The sequence below is a fragment of the Opisthocomus hoazin genome, chromosome 39 (genome assembly GCF_030867145.1).
Source record: "Opisthocomus hoazin isolate bOpiHoa1 chromosome 39, bOpiHoa1.hap1, whole genome shotgun sequence".
Taxonomy (NCBI): Eukaryota; Metazoa; Chordata; class Aves; order Opisthocomiformes; family Opisthocomidae; genus Opisthocomus; species Opisthocomus hoazin.
The window spans coordinates 742,086-756,411 of record NC_134452.1 but is presented as its reverse complement, the minus strand read 5'-3'; the positions used below and the strand labels follow the sequence as shown (position 1 = coordinate 756,411).

At 67.4% G+C, this 14,326-nt stretch overlaps 1 protein-coding gene across 1 annotated transcript; it reads left to right on the top strand.

The window, feature by feature from the left end:
* Positions 1 to 2,163: 2,163 nt before the first annotated feature.
* On the top strand, positions 2,164 to 14,080 carry PPP5C (protein phosphatase 5 catalytic subunit). Its single transcript, XM_075446177.1, is given in 17 exon segments — positions 2,164 to 2,316; positions 3,021 to 3,157; positions 3,159 to 3,251; positions 3,253 to 3,261; positions 4,034 to 4,081; positions 4,083 to 4,182; positions 8,541 to 8,662; positions 8,764 to 8,797; positions 8,800 to 8,828; positions 8,948 to 9,046; positions 9,167 to 9,272; positions 10,201 to 10,343; positions 10,998 to 11,085; positions 11,185 to 11,225; positions 11,330 to 11,508; positions 12,595 to 12,676; positions 13,614 to 14,080. Coding segments are annotated over 17 exon segments (1,491 nt in total). The 5' UTR covers positions 2,164 to 2,198; the 3' UTR covers positions 13,677 to 14,080.
* Positions 14,081 to 14,326: the final 246 nt, after the last annotated feature.

The following is a 14,326-nucleotide window of genomic DNA, read 5'->3' as shown; positions in this document are numbered from 1 at the left end:
TCCCTCCCAGCCCCCACTTTTGGGGCCCCCCCCCCCATGCCCCCCCCCAAAATCCTCCCATGGGGCCTCCCAGGGCCCCCCCCTCCTACCTCGGCCTGGCCCCCCCGGGGGGGCTCGGGGGGGGGCCTGCCCCCCCCGCTTGGTGCTGGGCTGAAAACGCCCCTTGGGGGGGGCCCCGGGGACCCCCCCCTCCCCACCCCCCAAATCCGGGACCACCCCCCCCCCCGGGGACCCCTTTTTATGGGGCTCCATCCTGCGCAGCCCCAGGGCTCCGGAGGGAGGCGCCCTCGTGCGAGGACCTCGTGTGTGAGCCTCACCCGGCCACCCTCGTGCAAGGACCTCGTGCAAGGACCTCGTGTGTGAGCCACCCTTGTGCGAGGGCCTCGTGAGAGCCTCGTGAGAGCCATCCTCGTGCCAGAGCCTCACGCCAGAGCTGCCCTCGTGTGTGAGCCTCGTGCAAGAGCCATCCTCATGGCAAGGACCTTGTGTGTGAGCCTTGTGCAAGTGCCACACTCGTGCAAGAGCCTCATCGAAGCCATCCTCATGCAAAGACCTCGTGCGAGAGCCTTGTGAGAGCCTTGTGAGAGCCGTCCTTGTGCGAGAGCCTCACGCCAGAGCCACCCTCGTGCAAGAGCCCCACCCGAGCCATCCTCGTGCAAGGACCTCGTGCGAGAGCCTCGTGTGAGAGCCGCCCTCGTGCAAGGACCTCGTGTTGTGAGCCATCCTTGTGCGAGAGCCTCGTGCGAGAACCACCCTCATGTAAGAGCCCCATCGAAGCCGCCCTCGTGCAAGGACCTTGTGTGAGAGCCTCGTGAGAGCCGCCCTCGTGCGAGGCCCCTCCCCCAAACCGCCGGGGGGGCGGAGCTTGCACCAGGGCCCCGCCCTTCGCCACGAGGGCCCTGGCACGAGGCGGGGGGGCCGCCCCGAGCCGCTGGGACCCACACGCACACCCCCTCCCCCCACCCCGCTGCCCCCCTAAAAAGTCGCTTTGGGGGGGGGGAGGGGCCCTGTACCGCCCTCCCCCCCCCCCCCGCTGCTCCCCCCCCCCCCCCCCCGTGTCGCTTTGGGGGGGGGGGTCCCGCACGGGGCACACGCGTCCCCACGGGGGGGGGGGTCACACGGGAACACGTTCGGTGTCACTACCCCTCCCCCACCCCCCCTCGTGCACAGCCCCTCCCCCCGCCGTGCTGCCCCTCCCCTCCCATAAACCGGCTCTGAACCCACCCGGGGCTCGGCCTCTGCCTGGGGGGGACACGGGGGGACATGGGGACACGGGGGGACAGAGGACACGGGGGGGTGATGGGGACACGGGGGCCATGGGAGGACACGGGGGGGTCATGGGGGGTCACGGGGGGACATAGGGGGCACGGGGGGGTGATGGGACACAGGGGGGTCACAAGGGGTCATGGGGACACTGGGGGGTGATGGGGACACGGGGGGACACAGGGACATGGGGGACATGGGGAGATGATGGGGGTCATGGGGACACAGGGGGAATGGGGACACCGGGGGGGTGATGGGGACACGGGGGGACATGAGGGGACATGGGGGACACGGGGGGGTTGGGTACATGGGGGGTCATGGGGGGACACGGGGACACATGGGGGTCATGGGGGGTCATGGGGCGTCATGGGGACACGGGGGGCGATGGGGACATTGGGGGACACGGGGGGACACAGAGGTGATGGGGACATTAGGGGACACGGGGGGACGTAGGGGGACACGGGGAGGGGACAAGGGGGGTGATGGGCACATGGGGACACGGACACGGGGGGGTGCTGGGGACATGAGGGACACACGGGGACATGGGGGGGGACACGGGGACTTATGTGGACACCGGGGGGACATGGGGGGACACCCAGGGGGGTGGTGGGGACAGGAGGGACGTGGGGGGACACGGGGGGCCGTGGGGACATGAGGGGACGGGCCGGGGGTGGGGACAAGGGGACGTTGCTTAGGAGCCCCCCGGCCTGCGGCGGCGTGGGGGGACACGGGGAGGACCCGGGCCGCGCCGCGGCCGCTCTGGTACCTCTTCGCCCCTCTCTATGGTCCCGCCCGGCTCCGCCCCCCCAGCCCGCGCGGCCCGCGCCCCTTTACGACACCGCCCCCCTCCCGTCCCGCCGTCTTTGCGACAGCGGTGCTTGGCGGGCGCGGCGGCAGCGCTCCCGGTGGTTGCCAGGGCGCTTTACGGCCCGGCGATGGCGGAGGGAGAGCGGGCGGAGAGCGGCGGCGGCCCCGGCCCCGGGCGACCCCCGAGCCCGGCCGAGCTGGAGCGGGCCGAGGCCCTAAAGACCCGCGCGAACGAGTTCTTCAAAGGTAATGGCGGAGCGGGGGGGGTGCCAGATAGTGAGCCATGAGGGCTATGAGGGGTGGAGGCTGCCAGATAGTGAGCCATGGGGGGCAATGAGGGGCGGGAGCTGCCAGATAGTGAGCTATTGGGGCTATGAGGGGTGGAGGCTGCCAGATAGGGAGTCACGGGGAGCTATGAGGGGTGGGGGCTGCCAGATAGGGAGCTACGGGGGGGACACTGGGGGGCTGCCAGACATGGAGCCATAGGGGGAGGGGGCTGCCAGATAGTGAGCTATGGGGGGCAATGAGGGGGCGGGGGCTGCCAGATAGGGAGCCATGGGGGGATATGCAGGGCGGGGGCTGCCAGATAGGAGCCATAGGGCACAGGAGCTGCCAGATAGGGAGCCATGGGGGTCTATGGTGGGCAGGGGCTGCCAGATAGGGAGCCATGGGCGCTATGGAGGCAGGGGCTGCCAGATAGGGAGCCATGGGGGCTATGGAGGGCGGGGGTGCCAGATAGGGAGCCATGGGGGGCAGCCAGACCGGCAGCCATGTCAGAGGCAGGTAGAGGAGCAGGCTGCCAAATACCGAGCCATCGGGGGGGGGTGGGCACTGGAGAAGAGCCCCGCTGCCAGACTGGGAGCCGCGTGGGAAGCGAGGGTCAGCCCTGGGGTGGGGGCTCCCCCTGTCGGGCGGGGGGTCCCTTCCCGCTGACGCCCGCCGGCGGCCAGGGAAGGACTACGAGAACGCGGTGAAGTTCTACAGCAGCGCCATCGAGCTGAACCCCGCCAACGCCATCTACTATGGAACCGGAGCCTGGCTCCTGCGCACCGAGTGCTACGGCTACGCCCTGGCCGACGCCACGCGCAGCCGTCGAGCTCGACAAGAAGTACGTCAAGGGCTACTACCGCCGCGCCGCCAGCAACATGGCCCTGGGCAAGTTCAAGGCCGCCCTCCGCGACTTACGAGACGGTGAGGCCGGGCGCCTCGGGGCGCCCCGCGGCGACCCCCCCCCCCCGGTGTCAGCGTGCACCCCTGAACGGCGGGGGAGGCTTGGGGACCCCCCTCCGGGTCTCAGCGTGTCCCCCTGTGGGGTCGAGAGAGGGTTGGGGACCCCTTGGTCACCCCCCTGAGGTCAGCGTGTCCCCTCCTGGGATCGAGGGGGGCTCGGGGACCCCCTGGTCACCCCTCTGAGGTCAGCGTGTCCCCCTCCTGGGATTGAGGGGGGCTCGGGGACCCCCTGGTCACCCCCCTGAGGTCAGTGTGTCCCCTCCTGGGATTGAGGGGGGCTCGGGGACCCCCTCATCACACCCCTGAGGTCAGCGTGTCTCCTCCTGGGATTGAGGGGGACTCGGGGACCCCCTTGTCACCCTCTGAGGTCAGCATGTCCCCTCCTGGGATTGAGGGGGGTTCGGGGACCCCCTCGTCACCCCCCTGAGGTCAGCGTGTCCCCTGCTGGGATCGAGGGGGGCTCGGGGACCCACTCGTCGCCCCCTTCCCCCACATCAGCACACGCCCCAGAGGCGTGGGGACACTTGGGGACCCCCTTGTCCCCCCCTACCCCACATCAGCACATGCCCCAGAGCTCTGGGGACCCCGTTGTCCCCTCCCGGCATCACCCAGCCCTCCCATCCATGGGTCCCTCCGTCCCTGTCCCCTCTCAGGGACAACCCGGGGCAGCGGGGGGCTGGAACCTGGGTGTCCCGTTGTCCCCCCGTGCCGTGACGTGCCTGTCCCCCCGCAGGTGGTGAAGGTGCGGCCCAACGACAAGGACGCCAAGCTCAAGTACCAGAGAGTGCCACCGGATCGTCAAGCAGAAGGCCTTCGAGCGGGCCATCGCCAGCGACGAGCACAAGCGCTCCGTCGTCGACACCCTCGACATCGAAAGCATGAGTGAGCCCCTCCCCCTCCTGCTCCTCGTACCCCCCCTCCCCCCCCCTCCCCTCCCCCCCCAAAAAATCCGGGCACCCCTTTCTCCCCAGGCAGGGCGAGGGTCCCCGGTAAAGGTTCGGGGTTCCTGTCGGGGGGGGGGCTTGGAGGTTGCTGTGAGGGCGTTGGGGAGGCCTTGAGGGTCTTCAGCGAAGGCTGGAGGTCCCTTGGGAGGATCCTGGGGTGGGGGAGGGGCCTCTGGAGGTTCGTGAGAGTCTCAGAGGACCCCGAAAAGATTTTTGGGGTGGGGGTGTGGGCTGTGAGAGCCTTAGGGGGACCGTGACTGCACTCAGCAAAGGCTCAAGGTCCCCGTGGTGTTATTTGGGGGGTCTGTGAGGGTCCCTGGCAGGGACTTGGGGTCCCTGTGAGGCTCTTGGGGTCCCCATGAGGGTCTCAGGGTGCCCAGTAGAGCTTTGGGGTCCATATGAAGGTCTTGGGGTTCCCATGATGCTCCCCATGAGGGTCTTGGTATCCCTGTGAGGGTGCTAGGGTCCCCGTGAGGGTCTCTGGGTGCCCATGAGGGTCCCCATGAGGATCTTGGCATTGCCGTGAGGATCTCGGGGTCCCCATGAGCATCTTGGCATCCCGTGAGAGTTGTGGGGGTCCCTGCAAAGGTCCCAGCGGAGCTTTGGGGTCCCCGTGAGGGTCTTGGGGTCCCCGTGAGGGTCTTGGGGCTCCTTTGAGAGCTCCCCGTGGAGGCTCAGGGTCCCTGTGAGGACCCTTGAGAAAAGCTCAGGGTCACCTGGGAGGGTCTCAGGGGCCCTTGGGTGCCCAGCGGTGGCTCTGGGTCCCAGCGACAGCCTTGAGGAGCGGTGGGGGTCTCCAGGAAGGTCTTGGGGGACCTTGGGGTTCCTTGTGAGAGTCCCGGGCAGAGACTTGGGTTACCCAGAAGGGTCCCTGGAAGGGGTCTCGGGATCCCTGTGAGGACCTCAGGACCCCATGAAGATCCCCAGCAGAGGCTTGGGATCACCATGAGGGTCCTTGTGGTGGTCTCAGGGTCCCTGTGATAGTCTTGGCATCCTTGTGAGGGTCTCGGGGTCCCCATGAGGGTCCCCGTGGGCATCTTGGCATCCCAGTGAGAGTCTTGGGGTCCCTACAGAGGTGCCCAGCAGAGCTTTGGGGTCCCCATGAGGGTCTCGGGGTCCCCCTGAGGGTGCCCAGCAGAGCTTTGTGGCCCTCGTGAAGGTCTTGGGGTCTTCATGAGGGTCTCAGGGTGCCCAGCAGAGCTTTGGGGTCCCCATGAATGTCTCGGGCTCCCCATGAGGCTCCCCATGTGGGTCTCGGCATCCCCATGAGGGTCTCAGCGTCCCTGTGAGGTTCTCAGGGTCCCCATAAGTGTCCCCGCAAGGGTCTGGGAGTCCCCATGAGGGTCCCCATGAGCATGTTGGTGTCCCTGTGAAGGTGCTAGGGTCCCCGTGAGGGTCTCAGGGATCCCATGAAGGTCCCCATGAGGGTCCCTGTGGGCATCTCGGCATCCCCGTGAGACTCTTGGCGTCCCTACAAAGGTGCCCAGCAGAGCTTTGAGGTCCCCATGAGGGTCTCGGGGCTCCCCTGAGGGTGCCCAGCAGAGCTTTGTGGCCCTCATGAAAGTCTCGGTGTCTCCATGAGGGTCTCAGGATGCCCAGCAGAGCTTTGGGGTCCCCGTGAAGGTCTCAGGCTTCCCATGAGGGTCTTGGCATCCCCGTGAGGGTCCCAGCGTCCCCATGAGGGTCCACGTGGGCATCTTGGCATCGCAGTGAGAGTCTTGGGGATCCCTGTGAGGGTGCCCAGTAGAGCTTTGGGGGCCCCATGAAGGTCTCGGGGTCCCCGTGGGGCTCCCCATGAGGGTCTTGGTATCCCGGTGAGGGTCTCACGGTCCCTCTGAGGGTCCCTGTGAGGATCTTGGCATCCCCACGAGGTGACCCATGAGCATCCTGGTGTCCCCGTGAGGGTCTTGGGGTCCCCATGAGTGTCCCCGTGAGGGTCTTGGGGTCCACATGAGGGCCCCCATGAGCATGTTGGTGTCCTTGTGAGGGTGCTAGGGTCCCCGTGAGTGTCCCCTGAGGGTCTTAGGGTCCCCATGAGTGTCCCCATGAGCATGTTGATGTCCCTATGAGGGTGCTAGGGTCCCTGTGAGGGTCTCAGGGATCCCATGAGGAACTCGGCATCCCCGTGAGGGTCTCAGGGTCCCATGAGCGTCTCGGCATCGCCATGAGGGTCCCCATGAGGTTCTTGGCGTCCCCGTGAGGGTCTTGGGGTTCCATGAGCATGTTGGTGTCCCTGTGAGGGTGCTAGGGTCCCCATAAGGGTCCCCTTGAGGATCTCGGTGTTCCCGTGAGGGTCTCGGGGTCCCCCTAGGGTCCCCATGAGTATCTTGGCATCCCAGTGAGAGTCTTGGAGTCCCTACAGAGGTGCCCAGCAGAGCTTTGGGGTCCCCATGAGGGTCTCGGGGTCTCCCTGAGGGTGCCCAGCAGAGCTCTGTGGCCCTCATGAAGGTTTCAGGGTCTCCATGAGGGTCTCAGGATGCCCAGCAGAGCTCTGTGGCCCTCATGAAGGTCTCGGCATCCCCATGAGGCTCTCAGGGTGCCCGTCAGAGCTTTTGGCGTCCCCATGAAGGTCTCGGGGTCCCCATGAGGCTCCCCATGAGGGTCTCAGCATCCCCGTGAGGTTCTCAGGGTCCCCATGAGTTTCCCCACAAGGGTCTCCGGGTCCCCATGAGAGTCCTCATGAGCGTGTAGGTGTCCCCGTGAGGGTCTCTGGGTCCCCATGAGGGTCTTGGGGTCCCCGTGAGGGTCTCAGGGTGCCCAGCGGAGCTTTGAGGTCCCCATGAAGGTCTCAGGGTCCCCATGAGGCTCCCGTGAGGGTCTCGGCATCCCCGCAAGGGTCTCCGGGTCCCCATGAGGGTCCTCATGAGCATGTAGGTGTCCCTGTGGGGGTGCTAGGGTCCCCGTGAGGGTCTCAGGGTTCCCATGAGCGTCTCAGCATCCCCATGAGGGTCCCCATGAGGGTCTCGGTGTCCCCATGAGGGTCCCCTTGGGCATCATGGCATCCCAGTAAGAGTCTCAGAGTCCCTCTGAGGGTGCCCAGTAGAGCTTTGGGGCCCTCATGAAAGTCTCGGGGTCCCCCTGAGGCTCCCCATGATGGTCTTGGCGTCCCTGTGAGGGTCTCAGGGTCCCTCTGAGGGTCACTGTGAGGATCTTGGCATCCCCATGAGCATCTTGGTGTCCTTGTGAGGGTGCTAGGGTCCCTGTGAGTGTCCCCGTGAGGGTCTTGGGTTCCCCATGAGTGTCCCCATGAGCATGGTGGTGTCCCTGTGAGGGTGCTAGGGTCCCCGTGAGGGTCTCAGGGTCCCCGTGAGGGTCCCCATGAGGATCCTGGCGTCCCCGTGAGGGTCTCGGGGTCCCCATGAGGGTCCCCATGAGGATCTTGGCATCCCAGTGAGAGTCTCGGGGGTCCATACAAAGGTGCCCAGCAGAGCTTTGGGGTCGCCATGAGGGTCTTGGGGTCCCCGTGAGGGTCTCAGGGTGACCAGCAGAACTTTGGGATCCCCATGAGGGTCTCGGGGTTCCCCTGAGGGTGCCCAGCAGAGCTTTGTGGCCCTCGTGAAGGTCTTGGGGTCTCCATGTGGGTCCCCAATGGGCATCTTGGCATCCCAGTGAGAGTCTCGGGGTCCCTACAAGGTTGCTCACAAGAGCTTTGGGGTCCCCATGAGAGTCTCGGGGTCTCCCTGAGGGTGCTCAGCAGAGCTCTGTGGCCCTCATGAAGGTCTCAGGGTCTCCATGAGGGTCTCAGGGTGCCCAGCAGAGCTTTGGGGTCCCCGTGAGGGTCTCAGGGTCCCCCTGAGGGTGCCCAGCAGAGCTCTGTGGCCCTCATGAAGGTCTCAGGGTCTCCATGAGGGTTTCAGGGTGCCCAGCAGAGCTTTGGGGTCCCCATGAGGGTCTCGGGGTCCCCCTGAGGGTGCCCAGCAGAGCTTTGGTGTCCCCCTGATGGTGCCCAGGAGAGCTTTGAGGCCCTCATGAAGGTCTCGGTGTCTCCATGAGGGTCTCAGGGTGCCCAGCAGAGCTTTGGGGTCGCCATGAGGGTCTTGGGGTCCCCGTGAGGGTCTCAGGGTGCCCAGCAGAGCTTTGGGGTCCCCGTGAGGGTCTCGGGGTCCCCCTGAGGGTGCCCAGCAGAGCTTTGGGGTCCCCATGCAGGTCCCCAACCAAGGCTCAGCCTCCCCGGAAGGGGTTCATGAGGGGCTGCGAGCTCGCGGGGAAGGACGGCGGGGGCGCGATGGCCACTCCAGGCCTGGTCCCCACTGTCCCCTCGTGTCATCGGCCCCGGGGGGGTGTTTCCTTCCGCAGCCATCGAGGACGAGTACAGCGGCCCCAAGCTGGACGGCGGCAAGGTGACGTTGGCCTTCATGAAGGACCTGATGCAGTGGTACAAGGAGCAGAAGAAACTCCACAGAAAATGTGCCTACCAGGTACCCCAGTACCCCCAGGGTCCCCTGCTGGGCTCTACCGCGTCCCCAAATGCCACCCGTCCCCTTCTTCGTCACCTCGGCGCAACCCGTTGTCCCGGCAGATCCTGGTGCAGGTGAAGGAGGTGCTGGCCAAGCTCCCACGTTGGTGGAAACGACGCTGAAGGAGGTGGGTGCCCCTCGTCGGGTGCCAGCGCCGCCGGGTGCGTCTGGGGGGCAGGGGGGGGACAACACCACGCGCGAAGTCCCCGAGCGGTGACGTTTCGCCTCGGCTCGCCCCAACCGCAGACGGAGAAGGTGACGGTGTGCGGGGACACCCACGGGCAGTACTACGACCTGCTGAACATCTTCGAGCTCAACGGGCTGCCCTCCGAGTCCAACCCCTACGTATCCCCCCGGGAGGGGCCGAGCTCGGGGGGCGAGGAGGGGGTGTCCCCGAGGCGGGGACGGGGGGGGGACGCGAGGGGACGGGGGACGCGGGGAGGTGTTTTCCTCAGCCGGCTGCAGATATTCAACGGGGACTTCGTGGACCGCGGGTCCTTCTCGGTCGAGGTCATCCTCACGCTCTTCGGCTTCAAGCTCCTCTACCCCGATCACTTCCACCTGCTCCGAGGTAACGCGGCCACCGCCGGGGACGAGTCCCTGTCCCCTCCGCCGCATCCCCGTGTCCCCTGTCCCCGTGTCGCCCGTGTCCCCTGTCCCCAGCTCACGGGGCCACATCCTGTCCCCTGTCCCCAACTCAATGGGCCACGTCACGTACCCTGTCCCCACACGTTGAGTCCCCTGTCCCCAGCTCACGGGGCCACATCGTGTCCCCTGTCCCCAGCTCATGAGGCCACGTCGCGTCCCCTGTCTCCACACATTGTGTCCCCTGTCCCCAGCTCAATGGGCCGCATTGTGTCCCTTGTCCCCAGCTCACGGGGCCACATCATGTCCCCTGTCCCCACACGTCGCGTCACCTGTCCCCACACGTTGAGTCCCCTGTCCCCAGCTCACGGGGCCACGTCGCATCCCCTGTCTCCACACATCGCGTCCCTTGTCCTGAGCTCAATGGGCCACGTCGTGTCCCTTGTCCCCAGCTCATGGAGCCACGTTGAGTCCCCTGTTCCCAGCTCATAAGGCCATGTCATGTCCCCTGTCCCCACACATCGTGTCCCCTGTCCCCAACTCAATGGGTCACGTCACATCTCCTGTCTCCACACGTCGTGTCCCTTGTCCCCAGCTCATGGGGCCACATCATGTCCCCTGTCCCCACACGTGGCGTCCCCTGTCCCCAGCTCATGGGGCCACATCCTCGGGCGTGGGGTTGGGTCCCCTCTCTCTAGTCGTGGGGGGGTCACACCCCGTGTCCCCTGGGTGACGGCGCCGTGTCCCCAGCTGCGGGGCCGCGTCCCCTCTCTCCGGTCCCACCGTCGAGCCGTCTCCCGCGGCCTCGGGGTCCTGGCTGGCGGGGACCTCATTCCCTGCCCCACCTCGCGTGCCCTGGGGGGGGGCTTTGTCCCCTGCCCCGCGTACCCGGCGATGCCACCGCGTCCCCGCAGGGAACCACGAGACGGACAACATGAACCAGATCTACGGTTTCGAGGGGGAGGTGAAGGCCAAGTACACGGCGCAGATGTTCGCGCTCTTCAGCGAGGTCTTCGAGTGGCTGCCGCTGGCCCAGTGCATCAACGGCAAAGTGCTGGTGAGGGGCGGCCCCGCGCGGGGGGCGCGGCGGGGGGTCCCCACCGTCCCCTGGGAGTTGGGGCGACCCCATCCCTGGTGGGGTTTGGGTGGGGGGTCCCAACCATTCCCAAGGAGTTGGGGCAATCTGTGTCCTTGGTGGGGTTTGGGTGGGGGGTCCCCACTGTCCCTGGGAAGTTGGGGTGATCCCCATCTCTGGCAGGGTTTGGGTGGGGGTCCCAGTGGACTTAGGGTGATGCCGGTCCCTGGTGGGATTTGGGTGGGGAGTCCCCATGCTCTTAGGGCAGTCCCCGTTCTTGGTGGGGTTTGGGTGGGGGGTCTTGGTGGGCTTAGGGCGATCCCTGTCCCTGGTGGCGTTTGGGCAGGGGATCCCCGAAATCCCTGAGGAGTTGGGGTGCTCCTGTCCCTGGCAGGGTTTGGGTGGGGGATCCCCACCATCCCCGAGGAGCTGGGGTGACCCCGTCCTTGGCAGGGTTTGGGGGGGGGTCCCCACCATCCGTGACCCCGAGGGTTTGTGGGTGCTCCCTGTTGCAACTGGGGGGGGGTCCCTGCCATCCCCAGGGACTTGGGGTCCCCTCCCCGCTGGAGGGGGGGGAAGGGGGTCCCTGCCGCCCCCGTTGTCCCCACCGTCCCCGCCGGTGCGGCTCTGTCCCAGATCATGCACGGGGGTCTCTTCAGCGAGGACGGCGTCACCCTCGACGACATCCGGAAGATCGAGAGGAACCGGCAGCCCCCGGACTCGGGTGGGAGCCGCGTCCCCACCGTCCCCCGGGGACCGAGATGTCCCCTCCGGGGTGGCCGGGTCACCCTGACACCCCCCCCCATCTCCTCCTCCCCGCCAGGTCCCATGTGTGACCTCCTCTGGTCCGACCCGCAGCCCCAGGTGAGTCGAACCCCGTCCCCGCCGCGCGTCACCCCCCGCCTTGGGGACGGCCACCGCCGTGCGTCCCCCACCCCGGCGCGGCGGTGACGCCGGCGGTCCCGCAGAACGGCCGCTCGGTCAGCAAGCGCGGGGTCAGCTGCCAGTTCGGGCCCGACGTCACCAAGAGCTTCCTGGAGCGCAACCGCCTCGACTACATCATCCGCAGCCACGAGGTGAAGCCCGAGGGCTACGAGGTGGCCCACGACGGCAAGTGCGTCACCGTCTTCTCGGCCCCCAACTACTGGTGAGTGCCACCGGCACCGGGGGGGCAGCCGGGGGACGAGTGGCCACCGTTGCACCCACACCCCGGTTCGTGCGTGGCTTGGGTGGTCCCTGAGATGTGGTGGCACCTCTGTTGGGTCCTTGGGTGGCCCCTGTGCCTTGGTGTCCCCCAAGTCAGGTCCCCAAGTGTCCCCTGAGACGTGGTGGCACCTCCGTTGGGTCCTTTGGTGGCCCCTGAGATGTGGTGGCCCCTCATTGGGTGCTTGGGTGGCCCCTGAGAGTTGGTGGCCTCTCCATTGGGTCCTTGGATGGCCGCTGAGAGGTGGTGGCTGCTCCATTGGGTGCTTGGATGGCCCCTGAGACGTGGTGGCCACTCTGTTGGGTGCTCGGGTGGCCCCTGAGAGGTGGTGGCTGCTCCGTTGGGTGCTTGGGTGGCCCTTGAGACATGGTGGGCTTTCCGTTGGGTCCTTGGGTGGCCCCTGTGCCTTGGAGTCCCCCAAGTCAGGTCCCCAAGTGTCCCCTGAGACATGGTGGCACCTCCCTTGGGTCCTTGGGTGGCCCCACATTGGGTCCTTGGGTGGCCCCTGAGATGTGGTAGCCCCTCGTTGGGTCCTTGGGTGGCCCCTGAGATGTGGTGGCCCCTTGTTGGGTCCTTGGGTGGCCCCTGTGACGTGGTGGCCCCTTGTTGGGTGCTTGGTTGGCCCCTGAGCTGTTGTCGCCTCAGCCCGGTCCCCGGGTGTCCCCTGTGCCTTGGTGTCCCCGGAATTGGGTCCCCAAGTGTCCTCTGAGCCACACTGTCCCCTCAGCCTGGTCTGTCAGTGTCCCCTGTGCCTTGGTGTCCCCTCAGTCAGATACTTGGGTGTCCCGTGAGCTGCTTTGTCCCCTTAGTCAGGTCCCCAAGTGTCCCCTGAGCCTTGGTGTCTTCTCAGTCAGGTCCTTGGGTGTCCCCTGTGCCACTTTGTCCCCTCAGCCCAGTCCCCAAGTGTCCCCTCAGCCCGGTCCCTGGTGTCACCTCAGTTGGGTTCCTGGTTGCTGTCCCCGTGGGGGGGGGGGGGCTGCGCTGTGGTGTCCCCAAGTGTCCCCAAGCGTCCCCGTCCCCCCCCCCCAGCGACCAGATGGGCAACAAGGGCTCCTACATCCACCTGCGAGGCAGCGACCTGCGCCCCGACTTCCACCAGTTCACAGCAGTGGTGAGACTGGGGGGGGGGAGGGGGGGACACCCCAATTCCCCCAAACCCACCCCCCAACTCCCCCCCCCCCCCCCAATCCCCCCTTTCTTGGGGACCTGATGAACCTGGGACACCCCCTCCCCCCCGGGGATACCCCCAGATCTGCACCCCACAGACCCTCATTGGTGTCGCCCCCCCCCATGATCTTGGACCCCCCCCAAACCCTCCCCAGGGACCCCCCTCAACCCTGGGAGCCCCAAACCCCACCCTGGAGCCTCCCCTGAAACCTCCAGAGATTCCCTGAACCGCCAAGGGACCCCCCCGCCCCCCCAAACCTGGGGATCCCCAAAACCAGCCCCACAGCCCCCTCCACCTGTGGGACCCCCTAAAGCTCCCCCTCACCCCCCCCCCCAACTTTTCAGCCCCCTCCACCCCCCAGATCCCCCCCGCAAGACCTTGCCCAGCCTGGGGTGATTGAGGGGGGGTTCATGGGGGCTTTTGGGGGGCTTGGGAGGGTTCACAGGGGCTATTTGGGGGGCTGGGGGGGGCTATTGGGGGGCTGGGGGGGTTCATAGGGGCTGTTTGGGGGGGGCCATGGGGTGGTGTGGGGCTTTGGGAGGGATTCGTGGGGGCTCTTGGGGGGGGCCGTGAGGTGGTCTGGGGCTTGGGAGGGTTTGCAGGGGCTCTGGGGGGGGGGGCGCGTGGGGCTTTGGGGGGGTTCAGGGGCTCTTGGGGGGGCGTGGGGGGCTTTGGGGGAGTTTGCGGGGGCTCTTGGGGGGGGCATGGGGTCGTTGAGGGGGTTCACGAGGGCTCTTTGGGGGTGTCGGGGCTGGGGGGGGGGCTGGAGGGCGGGGTAACTGCCGGAGGCAGCACCCATGGGTGCCCTCGGGCGGGGATTTGGGGGGAGGGGGAGCAGATTTGCCCCCCCCCGCCGACCTCCCCCCCTTGTCTCCCCCAGCCTCACCCCAACGTCAAGCCCATGATGTACGCCAACACCCTGCTGCAGCTGGGCATGATGTGACCCCCCCCCCCCCCCCGACGTGCGACCCCCCCACTGAGGGGAGCCCCATCCCCCCGCCCCCCCCCGGGGGGGGTTTTAATATATTGGAAGATTGTATTTATTCCCCTCCCCCCACCTCCCAGTGCTCCCAGTTTGCCCAGCTGGGGCAGGAGCAGGGGTAGCACCCCCCGGGTGGGGGGGGCCGGGGGGTGGGGTCGCGTTGCCCCCCCCCACTCCAACAAGCAATAGAGGTGCGTGGAGGATGGGGGGGGGTGATCGGGAGGGGTGGGGGGAAGGGGGCCGGGGTCGCTCAGGATTTGCCCCTCCCTCCCAGGACGTACCCCCCGCCCCCCCACCCCCCCCCCCACCCCCAAGCCGGGCGATTTTACCGTCTGTAATTAATGTTAAAATAAAGTAATTATTGTAAACTGCGCGGGGACCCAGCCGTCCGCGGGGGGGGGGGGGGGGGGGGAGCCGCCGCTGTTGCCATGGAGACCCGGGGCTGTAGGCGGGGCTGTTTCCATGGCGACCAGAAGCGCCGTGGGCCCTGCGGTGGCCCAGTGGCTGTAGCCACGCCCCCCCGTAGCCACGTGGCACGGGAGAGGCCGAGGGTGGGGAGAGCTGCCTGTTGCCATGGAGGCCTGGCCACGCCCCCCCAGCAGAGCGGGTGG